Genomic DNA, 18,505 nt, shown 5'->3' with positions numbered 1-18,505 from the left:
GAAAGAATATGAAAAACTCAAGACAAGAAATATTTTGAAATTACACTGACATTTAAATTAAGAGTTATGACATATTAAACAAAAGAAACTTTTATCAAATTGAATACTTGATATATTATAAGATTTGCATAATTAAGTTATTGGTTTGAGCTTGTATATTTCTCTTCAATTTTTGTGCAACTTATCACACACTTATTATAATATTTTCGAAGTTCTTATCCTTAATTAGCATGTGATACATGAGCAACATATATGTCTGAGTATATAAATAGCGCTATAACAACTCCACAATACTTAGCATACGAAACACGTGCCCATGAATAGTTTGTGTAAATTCATTCACTTAAAACCATCACAGCTAGCTTTCCAACATTGCGACCAGAGAAGATACCAACTAGAGAACTAGAAGCACTTTCGAGACCTTCAGCTACGTCTTCAACGTACACAATCTTACCAGCCTTTATTTGTGGAATGATAATTTCCAAATATTTATGGTAGATATGATAGTAGTCAGTAACAACAAATTCTTCCATATAGATTCGTTTTGTTATGAGACAGAACAAGTTGTGCACCCCTTCACTCTGCTTAAGGTTGTATTGCAAAATCATCACACACAAAAAAATATGGCCATGAACTTTCATATTCACAAGAACTGCATCAAGCATCTTCCCTCCAACATTCTCAAAGTAGATGTCAATTCGATAAGGGAAGTACCTAATACAAACCAAAGATTGATGGTTCGTTTACGAGGAATGTCTTGTTCACAAAATGGAGAAGTTTGCATTATAGATAGAGTGTTTTCAAGTGGTAAGTAAGATTACTAACCTCTTTAAAGTTACATCTAAATCATGTTCCTCTTTGTAGTTAAAAGCTTCATCAAAACCAAAGTTGCTCTTCAATAGATCAACCTTTAATAACGAATACAACGAGATATAGATTATGCTCGATAACAATAGAGTTAAAAATCATAGTCTTTTAGGTTTTGTTGAGATACTTAAATCATCTTATTAGCATAGCTACGAGAGAGAACTTACCTTTTCTTTGCTTCCCTCACTACCAACAACATAACAACCCATCATCTTTTCAAATTGCCCAACAAGTTGACCAACTATTCCAGAAGCAGCGGAAACAAAGACAGTTTCTCCTTTCTTGGAGAGAAAATGTCACGGCCCAAGCCTACACCCTGAGAGGGACTGACACTCGAGAACCATTATTGCCTCCAAGTAAACCCTTCGACTGACTTACTACTCATCGGAAGACTTAAACACAAGAAAATAGTCTTAAATGATGTACTCATGAAATGAACTTAGAATGTTTTAAAAGAAACATTTAACTATCCAATATGACAGCTCAAGTCTCAAAACATAAGCCAATAACAAGATAGTGACAACTGAACTTACTAACTATCTATGAAGCCTCTAATAACTGAGATGGATGGCGGGACAAGACCCACGACATCCTGATGAACTAAAATACTAAAGAGCAATAAAAGGAGGTCCTTCAGAAGTAGAAGGCTCACCAACAAACTCTGAAACTCAACTAGAATCAATGATGCGTTGGATGCTGATCCTTGTTACCTATATCTGCATAATAAAAATGATACAGGCCAAAATGCATTAGTACATTGAATGTACGAGCATGCGAGGGGAATTCTAAAATAAGACATAAGCTTGAAAAGGGAACTGAAAGAACAAACCTGGTCTCAACTCAACTCAACCAACTGAACTCATTTCAATATAAAGCAATAATATAAATGTAATATAAAGAAAAACTTTTAAAACATGGATAACAACTTTGTGTATTTATAAAGACAATGGTAACTCTGTATGTATGCTAAGATACAATATAAACTCTGGATGTATATAAAAATACAAGTAACTCTGTTTATATAATAATACAAAAATACTTCTGTGGGAGTTTCTCTAACCGACTACCATCACGTAAGAGCTATTATGACGATACAACGTTTTGCCTCACACTGCCAGGGCTGTCTTATACCTTGCCGACGGTATATAACCTGACTACTAAATAGATCCACTAGTCTATGCTCAAAAGCACTAATTAATCATCTAAAAAGTATGACCCTTTCTTATCTATGGTGGCTACATGGTTTATGGGAGCTGGGAGTTGTCTGAACTCTCCCCCATATCGGTGCTCAATACTATCCCAAAATATACTAGCTCATATGCTTAAAAAAAGAACTTTTTGGTTTGAGGTAATTACTCAAAAACTATCCCAAAGGCTCTCTTGGAAATCAGTGTTTCCTTTTTTGCTTAATTGTGAAAGCATTTACTCTTTACTGAAAACTAGCTCAAAGGCTCTTTTGGAAATCTCTGTTTCCTTTCTTGTTTAAATGTGAAAACAGTTTACTCTCTAGGAATACATAGTCCCGATATACTCTTTTGAAGAAATGAACTTCAATCTTTACTCTTGACTCAACTCAAAATTCAGGTCTTAAAACAAAGTTAACACATTTGTGAAAGACTTTTGTAATAGTCTATGAACTTCTCTTGACTTGGCTCTTAACTTTTCTTGAATTTGAATTTATGGATTCAAGAGTTGTGATTTGTTATGGAAAAGATCTCATGCTGTTTATGAGTGATTTTACATAGTTAAACATGAGAAATGATCAAGAAATCACTGTCTGGAAGCAAGTTCGTGATGCGGAGATGCATTTTAATATTTGGTTGTGAAATACATTTTGAGGCAGAAGGGTCCGTGACCACTCCGTGACGCGGAGAAAAATTTTCCAATCCTAAGGAACAAGTCCGCGTCCTGGTACCCAGATTTGCCCGACTTATTCCTTCTTAGTTTTCTAACCCCAATTTGCCTAAATTCGATTATTTTTCTCAATTCCTCTTTAGATTCAAATACCTAACATATGTTGATGAGTCCACGATTTGGATTCATTTAGGGCATTATTTGGATAGATTTAGTGTCATCAAATGCTTATTTTATGACAATAACTGATGTAAATCCTTGATTTCTAGGTATTTAGATTGAGGAACAAAGCATGGATACTAATGAGCAAAAAGGAACAAGGCAGCTGAAAGAACGAAGAAAAGAAGGACTGATGATCGCCTAACCAATTGGGCGAGTTACCGAATGGCAATGATCTCACTTAAAGTTCTAGTATGCCATGTCCTTAAGGAGAAAATCAAGTCGGCGATGGAATGGAGAAGTCGGCGTGTCGCCGAATGGTTTTGCCATGCAGTTTTAGATCACCCAAAATTACAGAACGTGAGGATTCTGAATGCCAAAGTAAAAAGGCGATGGAATTGAACAAAGGTCGGATAGCCGAGTGGATCAACGATCCCGACTTACTGCGCCGAATGGTCCTTTGCAACATATTTTTGGCGATTATAAATGCATTTTTTAAATGCTTTAGTAGGAGGAGTTTTCATAAGATAGAATTTTTGAGTTAGAACTCTGAGTTTGGAGATAATATTTTCCTTAGCTTTGAAGAATCGAAGTTTTCCATTTTTGAGAAATTGGAAGTGGGTCTTTGAGATTCTTCAATTGGGACCTGTGTAAAGACAAAATTAATCTGACCTAGTTGATGGAAACACAATTTGGTAACACTTTCTATATTTTTATGATGTCTAGCTAAAACCCCAATTCTTGGGTGTGATTATGTGATTATGGGTTGATTTAGCTTATGGGTATTGTTAATTCAAAGTTTAAATGTTGTTTAAAAGTGATTACAATCAGTAATTGTGGTTTAATTTAAACGGTTATAGTTGCAAAGGCAATTCTACCTTTGTGTTTTTGGATTGCTCGAGAGAGAGGTTTTACAACGAAGATTATTGATTTGATGGTCTATGGGTATTGGGTTGTCATGGGTTCAGCTCAAGAGAGTGAATCCTTAACCCATTTCAATACATTCAGCTCGAGAGAGTGAATGGACTAAAGCGTAGGCTGTTCTTATTTGTTGCTTGTTGGTGTTTGAGAGAAACCAACTAGATTCGGGGTAAATTGTTCGAGAAAAGGTTTATCCCCACTGAAGTCTAGCTTATTCACTGATTTACGAATATTTACTATCAGTTGCAATAACCCATTTGTCTATCTTAGCCTATAATCTAATCACATCCCAAGAACCCATCTATTTACTTGATTATTAGTGTTATTTGCTACTATTGTAGTTGATAATTACAATCCCCCCCTGTTATTTTTGAAAGTTGTGTCGCCCTTTAATTTGAACTATGCTTTATTCGTAAATGTCTTTACCTATGATTGACTTTAACATGTTTATACTTTGCTCTTGAATCTTTAGAACGTCTCACTCCCTGTGGGATTCGACCCCAACTCACTTAGTTTGGTTATATTACTGACTAACTATCGTTGGCACTTAGAATTGGAGGAAGTGTCTTGATACGTGAAATCAAAATGGCACCGCTATAGGGGCGTGGTGTTTGTTAAAATTCTTTAGTTAAGTTTAATATTATTCTTGTTAGTCATAGTTGAATTACTTAATTTTAGTTTTTCTTTGCTTGTTTGTGTTTTGAAATAGGAAGTATGAGTGTGAACGACAACAATGGTAGCCAAGTAGGCCACCAAGATTACATAAGAAACCTCAATGATGTCAACGAGCCTAATGCTAATGATCCCCATCTTATTGGTGGTATTGGTGCCATTCGCTTGCTTCCGGCCGAAGGGAATGCAGTGTTCCACATCACAAGTACTATATTGCAGCTCTTGCAATTGAAGGGGCTATTCGGTGGTTTGGCTCATGAGGATCCCCATGAGCATATTAGAAATTTCGTGGATATTTGCAGACCGTTTTCCTTCAAGAACATCGCCCAAGAGTTGGTCCGGTTGAGGTTGTTCCCGTTCTCTTTGATGGGAGAAGCATGTAAGTGGTTGGCTGAATTGCCACGTGAATATATCACTTCATGGGAGGAGTTGGTCACCGCATTTCAAGTGTGATTTTTCCCTCCTTCGAAGATGGTGACTCTTCGGGATATCATTCAGAACTTCTAGCGTCTGGAGGGCGAGCCAATTAATGTAACTTGGCTGCGATTCAAGAAGTTGGTGCTCCAATGCCCAACTCATGGCTTGCCTGACAATGTGTTGTTGCAGTATTTTTAGTTAAGTCTTGATTCAGTAAAGAAGGGTGTTGCTGACAAACTTTCTCTTGGAGGTTTGATGCAACAACCTTATGTGATAGCAGTTCAGCTCTTTGATGGCATGACCACAATCAATCGGGCTTGGTGCACCCGTGAAGAGCAAGTCTCCCCGCTCAATTTTAAATTGACCAAGTAGCAGATGGAAAAAAACCATGAGAGGGACCAAAACATGGCCAATATTATGACACAACTTGACATTTTGTCTAAAAATATCATAGGAGCTAGTGCTCGAAGTGTCAATGTCGTGGGTGCTAGGTTTGTGAATCCCGAAGAAGCCAAGTTCAAAGCATTGTATAATGAAGAGGTGAATTTCCTAGACAATCAAGATGGTGGTTATTGTTCAAACTACCCGAGGTAGGGTGGTAACTAAGGTTGGAACAGGGATGAAGGTTGGAAGAATCATGATCGAGAATAGAGGGATGGAAATCCCAATTGGTAGGATAGGGAGAAGGATATGTATGTGCCTCCCCACTAGCGTCAAAATCCAAAGGATTCGAAAGGTAGCCGGTCTGAGGATATGCTTTCCTGTATCCTCAACAAAGTTGAGGGGTCAGACAAGATTTTGAAATAAATGAAAGAAGATGTGTCGACCCTTAGCCAGACTGTTACCTCCTATTCCGTCTGGATCAAACAGTTGGAGACCTAAATGGGTGATATCTCGTCTCATATAAATCCGAGACAACAAGGGGGGTTTCCTAGTGACACTATGGCCGACCCCAAAAAATGAGGTTTTAGTGTGGACTTGCGTCATACCACAACGTTAACTAAGGCACTGCTTGGGAAGCAACCTAAGTTTTATTTTCTTTCTTTTTAAGTTGAAATAATGGTATGTTTATTGTGCAGGTCAAAGTGTGGAAGGTGTTTGAAAAGTGCAGGTTGGCGAGCAAAAAATCCAGTCGGTGACTTATCGATGAGGTTGGCATGCCAAACTTGGACCACCGTTGGACTCAAGACATTTTTAAATTGGAGTCTGTAAACCTCGGCAAGCCAGGAGCTAATTGGCGAATTGCCGACCAGGTCGGCGATCACGACTTAGTCTGTTTTTTGAACCCCCACATTAACTGGAGGTTCTGTAAAACTCGGCGAGGTAAGTACCTGCTGGATGTGTCGCCAAGTTTGTTGGCGAGCAAGACTAATGTCGGTGAATGGGCGAGAACTGTACAGTTACAGTTTTCAAAGGCCAAAGGTTTAAACTTACAATCTCTTTCACTTTCCCTCACGTTTGAATTTCCCAAACTCACACCCGCACAAAATATTTCCCGTATTTCTTGTGTTTTTATCGAATTTTAGTCGTCAGATTTGTGTTTGGAGTTGTACTTTGCCTCTTATCGTTTCCACATATCTATTCGGCATCAAAGGCTGGTTTTCCGAACCCCAAATTCATTTGTAGCAATTGGTGACTCATTTGCAATGATTTTATCTTAGTGATGTGCGCTGGGCCTCTCTCATCGTAATTGTATTTGTGTATGCCTGTGTTAATTTGATTATCATACTCGTAATACTTATATTGTTGAATTCCGAGATTTTGTGCGTTAAATTGATTTAAAATTGTGGGGTTGTACTTGCATGTTGTTGGGTCTAGTCGGGTGAAGTTAAAGTAGCATGCAGTAGTGCCAAATGACGTATTTTGTCCAATGATGGAGTGGTTGACGTCATTCTTTAAGGTAAAATTCATGAAATGGCCAAGTTTGGCATCGGATAAGTCTGAGTATCTCGGGGGCATGGGTGTAATGGGTCTTAGCTTAATTGTAATACTGCATGTTTTAATTTTGTTTTCGGGGGCTGTGGGGTTGAATTTGATAAGTTGGGTTGAAATTAGGCACGTTGCGTCATTTGGCGAGCTGGGTCGAGCTCATCGAACACCTTGGTGGTTCACCGAAGTTCCCTATATCACCTTTAATTTTGTGCCAAATGTGATGTCTAATTCTGTAACTTTCGGTGAGAAGACTGAGGTCGCCGAATGCACTTAGCGTCTCGCCGGAAGTCCTCCTTAATCACCCTTTTGTCTGTGCCCATAGCCCTTTTTGCACTGTAACTTTTGGCGGGCTAATCCTTGCTTGCCAAATGTTGTCGGCGATTCACCGAAAGGCCATTCCTATCGTCGACTTGCCTATTTTTCTAATTTTTCTGAGCCAATCTTTTCGGCGAGCCTGATCTAGCTCGCCAAAGAGATTCGGCGACTCGTTGACTGTTTCGGCGAGTTTGTCTGCAACCATTTTTCTGTGCATCTGATTGAATTGTGTCTAACTCTTTTTTATGTTTTTGCAGACATGACTAGAGCAAAAGTTGCTGGTAGAAACATACCGCCCCGTAAGAGGGCCAAAGGGATAACTATCAATAAGGATGTAGCTGCATCCAGGGGCAAGGCCACCAAACTGCCCACAACTGGTGGGAAAGGAAAGGGCAAAGGAAAGGCACCTACATGACCGGAGGTCAGCTCCGACAGTGACGGTATCCACGCCACTCACGTCAACTTCTGAGAGTGAGGGTGAGAACGAGGAGCATAAGGCTGCAACTTCTGAGCATGAAGAGGATAAGTTACAAGTAGCACAAAGGGCAGAGCTGTGATCCAAAAGGATGAATGACCTGTCAAGGATCAGGACTCCTCAGGCCACCACTACTCTTCCTCCCGCTCCAGAGCAAGCTATGGTCCTAGCACCACCAGTACAAGGTCCTCCTGCAAAGTCTATGAACAGACCGAAGACCGAGGGGTTGAGGACCATCATCGAAGAGAAGCGCCTGTCCATTGATGTGGTGATTGGTAGGTACTCAAAGATTATGAGTTGTCTGATGTCCCACAAATTCCAGCTCTTCACCAAGCCCCGTGGCCCGTACATCCCAATTTGGGTCCGAAAATTCTACAGTGCTTATAGTAGATTGATACCACAAGGGAAGAAGCCGACAACTAAATTCAAGCAGGTTGACTACGTGGTTGTCAAGGGTAAGAGGGTGCAGTGTAATTTTTCTGCCATCAATGCCGTCTTAGAATGTACTACGAGACTTGAGTATGACTGTCAAAGAAAGATCATGACAACGATGCTTGAGAACATGAAAAAGTGGTTGGCTCCGTTGATATCGGACGTCACTCCAAAGTAGCTTGAGATTGGGGCGACTTTTGAAAATAAGGACCTTAATGTGGCAGCGAGGTATTGGTTTGGCTTCATCAGAAGCACAATCATGCCCTCTCAAAATGAGTCTATTCTCTGCCATGCCAAAGCAGACTGCCTAGGCATCCTCATTACGGGGATAAGGCAGAACTTGGGGATGACCATTGCAAAGGAGATGATCATTCAAGCTAAGCAGTGCTAGAGTTCCCTCCCTTTTCGATGTTATTCAGCGAGCTGTGCAGATGGGCTTGGGTTCCTAGATATGCGAAGAAGGATGTGGAAGTGATTCCCACATCTTTTACTGATATTTAGAGAATCGAGGTGGAGTATTTGAATGATGAGGTGGAGAAGAGAAAGAAGGTAGCCCCGGTGGACTCTTCCCTAGTTGTAGATAGAGACGCATTACATGCAGAGGCAGCTTTTTCTACTCTGGCCTCTGGGCCTTCAAGTACTTCCAGTGTTGTTCCTTTTTTGACACCCCTAGTTCCTCTGCTGCTACATTGCCTCCCAGAGTTGCTGCTGTTTTTGTTTACAGCCCTCCGCCCACTCAGTTTGTATTACTCCGGATGGGGCAGCTTACCCATTCTGCCAATTGTCGTACCTCCAGACTTGAGGCCTCCATTTCGGGCATGATTCATACAACCCTTGTTGATGCTGTGACACCATTGAGTTCTACCATTGATGCCCTTACGGCTAAGATAGCGGTGTGTGAGCGTGGCCAAGGGGCTACCGAAAAGTTGATGGCACTAAAGGCCACCATTGATTCCCTAACGAGAGATATAGACTAGCTAAAGTCCACCGACATGTCCATGATCTTGGGATGGTGGAGATCCCAGATGAGCCAGTAGAGCCAGATATGCCTCCGGCTACCACTAGAGATGATGTTAGAGTTGAGGTGGAAGTTGTTCCTGAGTCTAAGGCTGAGACAGATGAGGAGATGTTGGGAGTTGTTGAAGAGGCTTCTTACGAGGGCCTTACAGAGACTGAGGATGCCATGGTAGATGCGGTTGTGCAGGCTTCTTTAGCAGATATACCCTTGGCTGACCCTAATGGAGCTGGTGGCACTATTTATGTGACTCCGGGTACTGATGCCCAAGTTTAGAGCACTACACCGGGCACTAATGCCCAGACATATGGAGCGACTGTTTAGACATGATCCCTTTTTACCTCCCTCTCTGTCTTATCTTTATTTGACTTTTGGATATTTTATTATTTGCATTTGAGGACAAATAGCTTTTGTTTGTGGTGGGGTGAGGCCCATCTTTTGTGATGATTGTTTTGTTTATATATTTGGGTTTTGAGCTGTAAATTGTGTTTAGAACTATTTTTGTGGATGCTTTAGCTTGTGGCTCCTTGCTTTAACTGCAAATGGTTTTTGGACCCTTCGAATTTTCTTTTTGTGCCACATCCTGTTTGTGTTTAAATGTGGATGTTCTCTTGCAAATGTAAGTATCAGTCTTAATCAATACCGATGACTTGAGTAGTTCTCATAATCGAACAAAAATGAATGAGCGGCTATGATGAGGCCAAATGAAGTTGCATAGACAATATGTGAACTTTTTGCATCTTGTTGTGACTAGCCGGTTATCAAATGAGTCTCTTGTGATGAACATTGCACACTAGCGAAATTATGGAGTCTTGTCTGACATTGGTCTCAATGCCTTATGTGATTAGCTTAATGTGAACCATGTGTGATGTCACCTAGAATTTTTCCCGTTGGTCCGGTTGACTAAGTGAAGATCTTGAGATGATCTTAGGCAACTTTGAAAAGTGTGAAACAATTTGACATTATACCTCTTTTTGTGGGCTACCTTGTGAGTGCGTGAACTTCGCTTGAACACCTTTTGAGCCTTAACCTTTTCTTGGACGAAATTTGATGAAATTTTCACCTTTCTTTATCCATTACCCATAATCCTAATGATTTGTGGTTTGTGTGAATAGCCAACTTAGGCCAAAAACCTAAGTTGGGGGTGTGGTGAAAAGAGAACGTAAATTAAGAAGTGCAAAGAAGTCCCCTTTTACCCATGTTTTTGAGAAAGATGGAACCCCTTTATACAAAAAAAAAACAGAAGAAAAATGAAAAAGAAAAAGAATGAAAAAGTTGTGGAATAAAGTTGTGAAATTGCGAAAAGAAACGGGGAGTTCAACAATCCATGGAAAGTGAATAATGGGGTGACTTTTGAGCATGGATGAGAATGATAAAGAAGAGGGAAGAAAGTTTTGTTCATACCAATTTTCATGAGGATAGCAGCCACTGAGCCTAAATGACCAACCTTTACACTTAGCCCTGTTACAATTCTTAAAAAGGCCTTTTTGATCTTGAGTGAGCTGAAACAAGTGTTGATTGGTAAATACGGGCAAACCTATAGGTGAAGTCATGCATTGTATTTATCTTTATGAGTGTGAGTGCTAATTGTAACTCCAGAGCTATAAATTGTTGAACCATTGTGTGTGAATATGGAATCATTCTTTGTGTGAGGGCATTTGAGCACTTTTGTTGAGCTTGAACCTGCATTTGAAGCAAGTATTGTGAACGTGAGAGTCTTTGATAATGGTGAGTCACAACTTGAATCTTTGAGTGCACAATTGATCCTTGCATGAGTAAGTTGAGTCTTTTTGTGTGCATTCATGATTGAGTCTTGTGTAGCACTATTTGAGACATCCTTTTCGAACTGCTGAACTTAAGTTTTACTTGAGGACAAGAAAAAGTTTAAGTTGGGGGTGTTGATGAATCCATGATTTAGACTCATTTAGGGCTTTGTTTGGATAGATTTAGGGAACCCAAATGCTTATTTTATGCCAATAACTGATGTAAATTCTTAATTTCCAGGTATTTTGATGGAGGAACAAAACATGGACACTAATGAGCAAAAAGTAACAAGGTAGCTGAAAGAACGAAGAAAAAAAGCCTAATGATCGCCTAACCAATTGGGCGAGTCACCGAATGGGTATGATCTCACCTAAAGTTCTAGTGTGCCAAGTCCTGAAGGAGAAAATCAAGTTGGCGATGGAATGGAGCAGTCACCGTGTCGCCGAATGGTTCCGCGATGAAGTGTTAGATCGCCCAAAGTTACAGAACGTGAGGATGCTGAAGGCCAAAGTAAAAAGGCAATGGAATTGACAAAAGGCGGGATCGCCGAGTGGATCAGCGATCCCGACTTACTGCGCCGAATGGTCCTTTGCAACAAAATTTTGGCGATAGTAAATACTCTTTTTAAATGTTTTAGTAGGAAAAGTTTTCATAATATAGAATTTTTGAGTTAGAACTTTGAGTTTGGAGACAATATTTTCCTTAGCTTTGAAGAATTGATGTTTTCTATTTTTAAGAAAGTGGAAGTGGGTCCTTGAGATCTTCAGTTGGGACCTTTGTGAAGACGAAATTAATCTTACCCAGTTGATGGAAACATAATTTGGTAACAATTTATATCTTATTATGATGTCTAGCTAAAACTCCAATTCTTGGGGTGTGATTATGGGTTGATTTAGTTTATGCGTGTTGTTAATTTATAGTTTAAATGTAATTCTACCTTCGTGTTTTTGGCTTTTTGTAGAGAGAGTTTTTAAAACCAAGATTATTGATTTGATGGGCTGTGGTTATTGCGTTGTCATGGGTTCAGCTTGAGAGAGTGAATCCTAAACCCTTTTCCATACATTCAGCTAGAGAGAGTGAATGGACTAAAGCGTAGGCTATTCTTAATTGCTGCTTATTGGTGTTTTAGAGAAACCCACTTGATTCGGGGTAAATTGTTCGAGAGAAAGTTTATACCTACTAAAATCTAGCTTATTCACTGATTTACAACTATTTACTATCAGTTGCAATTACCCATTTGTCTACCTTAGCCTATGGTCCACTCACATCCCAAGAACCCATCTCTTTACTTGATTATTAGTGTTATTTGTTGTTGATGTAGTTGATAATTACAATCAAACCCCCATCCCCCTGTTATTTGACACTAGTGTTACCCTTTAATTTGAACTATGCTTTTATTCGTAAATATCTTTACCTATGATTGACTTGAACGTGTTTGTACTTGGCTCTTGAATCTTAAACACATACCATTCCTTGTGGGGTTCGACCCCAACTCACATAGTTGGGTATATTAATGAGTAACGATCGTTGGCACTTAGAATTGTTAGAAATGTCCTTATACGTGAAATCATATGTACACAAGAATCTAATCAATCACAACTCTAAAATCATCACGATTCCATCAAGAACTCAAGAATCCCAACTTAACTCAAAAACGAAAGTCAATATTCAAGAACACAATTCAAAATCATCAACTTAAAACTTTCTAGAATAAATTTTACTGAACTAAACATGATTGACATGTGGGTGAATGAACCGAACTCTATGAACATCTCACATACCTCTCCAGGGATTAACCTTTGGCGAAACGACTTTGATTCTGCATGAAATCTCCAAGAACACTTGACTTTTCTCCTCTTTTCTCCTCTTGAGTTATTTCTCTAAGGACCCTAGTGTGAAATCTTTGAGTGTGTAAACTGAACTAACTCAGTTTAGACCCTAATAATTTACTAAAAATGGATTTAATTAATTGGGAAATGAAAAGACCAAAATACCCCTCTAAAATCAGGTTAATTTTCCTTATCCAGACAACCCAACTTAAAAGGGGCATATCTCTCTCATACAACTCAAAATTTATCAAACTCGGTGATGTTAAAAAGATAATTCAAAGATCTTTCCTTCGGTATCTTTTAGAACACCTAACTAATCCTGAGCTAGGAGTTACGGTCATTTTAAGTTGACCCAAAGTTCATACTTAACTTAACTTTGTCAATTTTTCCAAATTTGATTATTTCCAAAAAAATGGTTTCTTTCTAATTCTAAGTCTTTCTAGTAGTGGGGTGTTACAATATCTCCCCCTTGGGAATAATCGTCCTCGAATGTGATTACTCGTAGTAGGCAAAGGCGTAAAATCTAACACCTAGCTCAAACACCAAACAAGCAAAATGTAAATACAACATGCCAACTTAAAATAAAAGCCAAGAAAAGGATTAGATCCTTAATTTGGAACTCTTCCGGATTCAAAGAAATGTGGGTATCTCTTCTTCCTATCCTCCTTAGCTTCCTAAGTAGCTTCCTCAACAAATTGATTCCTCCACAGAACTTTAACAGACGCTACTTTCTTGGTCCTCAACTTCCGAACTTGGCGATCTAAAACCTGAACAGGAATCTCCTCATAAGACAAGCTATGCTTATTACCAATATCTTCAGTAGGTATGATAAGTGAAGGATCGCCCATGCATTTTTTCAACATGGAGACATGAAATACCGGATGAACCGCTGCTAACTCTTGGGGTAGCTCTAACTCATAAGCTACATTGCCAATCCTCTTGGATATTCAGTAAGAACCAATATACCGGGGACTAGTTGAATGTTTCTTTTAAGACATTCTAAGTTCATTTCATGAGTTCATCATTTGAAACTATTTCCTTGTGTTTAAGTCTTTCGCTGAGTAGCAAGCCAGCCCAAAGGTTCACTTGGGGCCAACGATGGTTCTCGAGTGCCAGTCCCGCCCAAGGTTTAGGCTCGGGGCATGACAAACTTGGTATCAGAGAACAAAGTTCAAGAGTAATAGGGATCCTATGAAGCCGTGTCGGTAGAGTCCTAGTTATCAGTATGAAGCGCTCCACATTTATAATTAGGAGGCTGCAACATTTAGGAACTATCTCACTTCTTTCATACTCATTTCGTGCGATAGACTTTATCTCTTAAACATTTCTTCTAACTCGTGCTTGAACGTGTATTTCAGAACATGCCTTCACGAAGAGTTGTCAGAGGTCGTTCTGCTAGAAGGAATGTTGAACCAAAGGAACAAGGGGTACCTAATGCACCAGAAGTGCAACCCCAAGGAGAGGTCACTACTGCTGAGTTCCATGAGGCCATCCGGATATTGAGCCAAGTTGTGACCAACCAAGATGGGAAACAAAGAGAGAATTGACAGGAAGTGACTGATACTTCATGGATCTATGATTTCTTAAGGAGGAATCTGCCAAGTTTCACACGTTCAAGTGTTCCAAGGGATCCAGAGAACTTTGTTGGGGAACTTTAGAAGGTTTTGAGATCATGCATGTTGCTGACGCTGATAGGGTGGAACTACCTGCGTACCAAATGAAGGGTGTCGCTTCTGGTTTGATCAATAGAAGAAGAACAAAGTTGAGGGTGCACTACTAATGAGTTGGGTTGTGTTTGAGGAGGCTTTCTTGGGGCATTTCTTTCCCCGAGAACTGAGGAGCAAAGGTCCGAGAGTTCCTCACTCTTAAGCAGGATTCTTTGAGAGTTCATGAGTGCAGGCTAAAGTTCACAAAACTCTTTCGCTATGCTCCGGAGATAGATACTGACATGAGGAGCAAGACAAGTTTTTTCTTTACTGTGTTGTCTTTTCTATAAAGCAAGGAAGGCAAGGCAGTTATGCTGATAGGTGATATGGACATAGCAAGGGTAATGATGCATGTGCAACAAGTTAAGGAGGACAAGCCGAGGGATAGAGAAGATTTTAAGAATAAGAGGGCTAAGACATCAGGGAATGAGTCCAGGCAGCAAAAGGGTAATGTGAATCGGTCTTCCTACCTATAGAAACAAAAGGGACATGCTCCATCATCTGCTAGTACACCTACACCAAGAAACAAAGGTGAGTTCAATAGTCAGAATTCACTGAATTTTAGAGCTAGACTTGCCCATTCTCAAGGTAGTATGGTAGAAGGGGTAGTAAGCCTTTTGCATGTTGTAAGTGTGGTATGAGCCACTCAGGGGTGTGTCATGATTTCTCCACTGTTTGTTTCAAACGTGTTTAGAATGGTCATTTTATGAAAGAGTGTCCTAAGAATAGGCAGGGTAATGGTAATGGGGGCAATAGAGCCCAGTCTTATTCAGTTGCTCACCAGATAGAGATGAATCTAGAGGAGCTACTTCGAGGGTACGCGTAGGAGGAAATCGTCTTTATGCTATTACTAGTCGCAAAGAGCAAGAGGATTCGCCAGATGTTGTCACTGGTATGATTCAAGTCTTTAACTTTGATGTTTATGCTTTGCTAGATCCAGGAACGAGTTTATCCTTTGTAACTCCTTATGTTGTAACGAATTTGGATGTTCTTCCTGAGAAACTTATTGAGCCCTTCAGTGTTTCTACACCGGTTGGTGAGTCTATTCTAGTAGAGATATTCTATCGTGATTGTACCATTTGCGTCAATCACAAAAGCACCATAGCTGATTTAGATGAGTTATACATGGTAGATTTTGATGTTATTCTTCGTATGGAATGACTTCATGCCTGTTATGCCTCAATTGATTGTAGAACTCGAGTTGTCAAGTTCCAGTTTCCTAATGAGCCAGTTATAAAGTGGAAGAGTAGTTCAACAGTGCCTAAGGGTGGTTTTATTTCATACCTTAAGTCGAGAAAGTTAGTTTCCAAGGGGTGTGTCTATCACTTAGTCCGAGTTAATGACTCTAGTGTTGAGATACCTCATATTCAGTCAATTCTAGTAGTAAAGAGTTTCCAGAAGTCTTTCCAGATGATCTTCTCGTAGTCCCTCCTGAGAGAGAAATAGACTTCTATATAGATATTCTTCTTGATACTCATCCTATATCTATTACGCCATACAGAATGGCACCAGCAAAGTCGAATGAATTAAAGTAAAAGTTGAAAGATCTCCTAGAGAAAGGTTTTATTTAACCAAGTGTCTCACCTTGGGGTGCTCCGATCTTATTTGTGAGAAAGAAGGATGGTTCCCTTAGGATGTTTAAAGATTACCGTCAGTTGAACAAGGTTACCATCAAGAATAAGTATCCTCTTCTGAGAATTGATGATCTCTTCGATCAACTTCAGGGTACCACTTGTTTCTCTATTATAGACCTCAGATCTGGCTACCATCAGTTCTGGGTAAGGGAATGTGATATTTCAAAGATAGCTTTCAAGACCCGCTATGGTCATTATGAGTTTCTAGTCATGTCGTTCGGTTTAAGTAATGCACTTGCAACGTTCATGGACCTTATGAATAGAGTATTCAAGCCTTATTCACATATGTTTGTTATTGTATTCATTGATTACATACTAATCTATTTGAGGAATGAGGAAGATCATGCTAGCCATCTTAGAATAGCTCTCTAAACTCTAAAGGATAGAGAGTTGTATGCCAAGTTCTCTAAGTGTGAGTATTTTCTTGAGAAAGTGGTATTCTTAGGACATATTAATTCTGGTGATGGAATTAAAGTTGACACTGAAACAATAGAGGCAGTGCAGAATTGTCCTAGACCCACATCTCCAACTGATATTAGGAGTTTCTTAGGGTTGGCTAGCTATTATAGAAGGTTCGTAGAGGGGTTCTAATCTATTTCATCCCCTTTGAACAAGTTGACTTAGAAGACAGTAAAGTTTCAATGGTTTGAAGCATAGGAGAAAAACTTTCAAGAGTTGAAAAATCGGTTGACTACTGCCCCAGTATTGACCTTACCAGAAGGTACTCAAGGTCTTATGGTATATATTGTGATGCGTCCAGAGTTCGTTTGGGTTATGTGTTAATGTAGAATGGAGAAGTTATATCTTATGCCTCATGAAAGTTGAAAGTTCATGAGAAGAATTACCCCACCCATGATTTAGAGTTGGTTGTCATAATATTTGCTTTGAAAATATGGCATCAATATCTTTATGGTGTTCATGTAAATGTGTTCTGCGATCATAACAGTCTTTCGTATGTGTTAAGTCAAAAAGAGCTTAATCTTAGATAGAGGAGATGGTTAGAATTACTCAAGGATGATGATATGAGTATCCTCTATCACCCAGGTAAGGCTAATGTTGTTGCTGATGCCATGAGAAAGTTGTTTATTGGTAATACTGCCTATGTTGAGGAAGAAAAGAGAGAGTTAGCGAAAGATGTGCACAAACTTGCACGATTAGGAGTTTGATTAATGGATTCTACAGAAGGAGGAGTAGTGGTGATGAATGGGGCTGATTCATCATTAGTGTCAGAAGTGAAAGAGAAGCAAGGCCAAGATCCTATTTTGCTTGAATTTAAGGCAAATGTTCATAAGCAAAAAGTAATGGCATTTGTAAAAGAGGGAGATGGTGTATTGAGGTATCAAGGTAGATTATGTTTACCAAGGGTGGATGAACTCCATGAGAGCATCATGGAAGAAGCTCATAGCTCAAGATATTCTATTCCTCCGATTTTCCCAAAGACGTATCGTGACATGAGAGAAGTATATTGGTGGAATAGTATGAAGAAAGGTATTGTTAAATTGGTTGCTAAATGACCAAATAACATGTGGTGCACTTCACACCAATAAAAAGGACTCTAGTTAATGTGGCTTTCCAAACATCCTCAGACTCTTAAACCTAGTGCTATGATACCAAGTTTGTCACGCCCCGAGGCTACCCCCTAGGCATAAACATGAGACCTAGGATCACGAGTGACCCCAAGGTAACCCTGCAGGCATATCATAAGTATACTAAATAAACTGAAGGCAAATGATAAGATAAATATGAAATGATGGGGAAAATACCCTTATACTATATGAATAAATGATAACTGAGAGTTTGAATACAACTGAAAAGTCAAACTCAAATGCTAAAGCTAAAACTAACTATGCTGAAATAAAGCCTCTAACTGACTAGAAATGCTGGGACATGCCCCATCTAGATCTAACAAATACTCAAAACTAAAATTAAAAACAAACAAAGATAATAATGTCAGTCGTTCTTGAAGAATGAGGACTCATCACTGATACTGCTGAACTGAAGATCGGGAACCGATCTATGCTCGATCTGGAAGCTGAGAACCGAAACCTACATCATGAGAAGATGTAGCACATAGTATGTGTTAGTACATGAAAGGTACTGAGCATGCATGGTAGAATAAAGCTGAACAATAATTTAGCTGTACCAAAGCATATATCTAAGCAATGATAAGAGATAAGCATGATACTAAACTTAGAATATTGAACATGAAATAATTTAATGCAATGACCAAGTTTATAACATGTTAAGACTGAATACTGAACTGTGACTGATAATGTGGTCAATACAATAGAATCTGACTGAACTTTGGATGCTACTAATAACCGACATAAAACCACATGAGCTAAATGTGGCGTCCAATGTATACGCCCACTCGAAAGGAACCAATATACCCGGCCAGAGGTATAGAGGCATGACTGGCATGATCACTAAGTATAATGCCCACATATGGGACTTACAATCTACGAGGCACGTAGTTCTGGGACTATGAGGGTAACTCACCCTAGTCCACTCGG

General features: G+C 39.4%; 1 protein-coding gene across 1 annotated transcript; it reads right to left on the bottom strand.

Annotated features, from left to right (window-relative positions):
- Positions 1 to 335: 335 nt before the first annotated feature.
- Positions 336 to 7,342, bottom strand: LOC125858953 (2-alkenal reductase (NADP(+)-dependent)-like). The gene is made up of 5 exons (XM_049538710.1): positions 7,209 to 7,342; positions 6,222 to 6,282; positions 1,035 to 1,148; positions 826 to 908; positions 336 to 714 (listed from the first exon to the last, which is right to left on the bottom strand). Exons 1-5 carry the CDS (start codon positions 7,340 to 7,342, stop codon positions 336 to 338), a joined length of 771 nt encoding a protein of 256 aa, XP_049394667.1.
- Positions 7,343 to 18,505: the final 11,163 nt, after the last annotated feature.

Source organism: Solanum stenotomum, chromosome 3 (assembly GCF_019186545.1).
Source record: "Solanum stenotomum isolate F172 chromosome 3, ASM1918654v1, whole genome shotgun sequence".
Lineage (NCBI taxonomy): Eukaryota > Viridiplantae > Streptophyta > Magnoliopsida > Solanales > Solanaceae > Solanum > Solanum stenotomum.
Note: the sequence above shows the minus strand (reverse complement) of the source record. Positions and strands in the feature narration are given on the sequence as shown.

Bases quoted from the DNA above. Each gene is read 5' to 3' on its own strand.
- LOC125858953 (XM_049538710.1), bottom strand. From the start codon at position 7,342: ATGGTTGCAGACAAACTCGCCGAAACAGTCAACGAGTCGCCGAATCTC. The intron at 909-1,034 runs GTAAGTTCTCTC...TCGTTATTAAAG, and splicing joins GTGAGGGAAGCAAAGAAAAG to GTTGATCTATTGAAGAGCAA. The intron at 715-825 runs GTTAGTAATCTT...GGTTTGTATTAG, and splicing joins TTAGATGTAACTTTAAAGAG to GTACTTCCCTTATCGAATTG.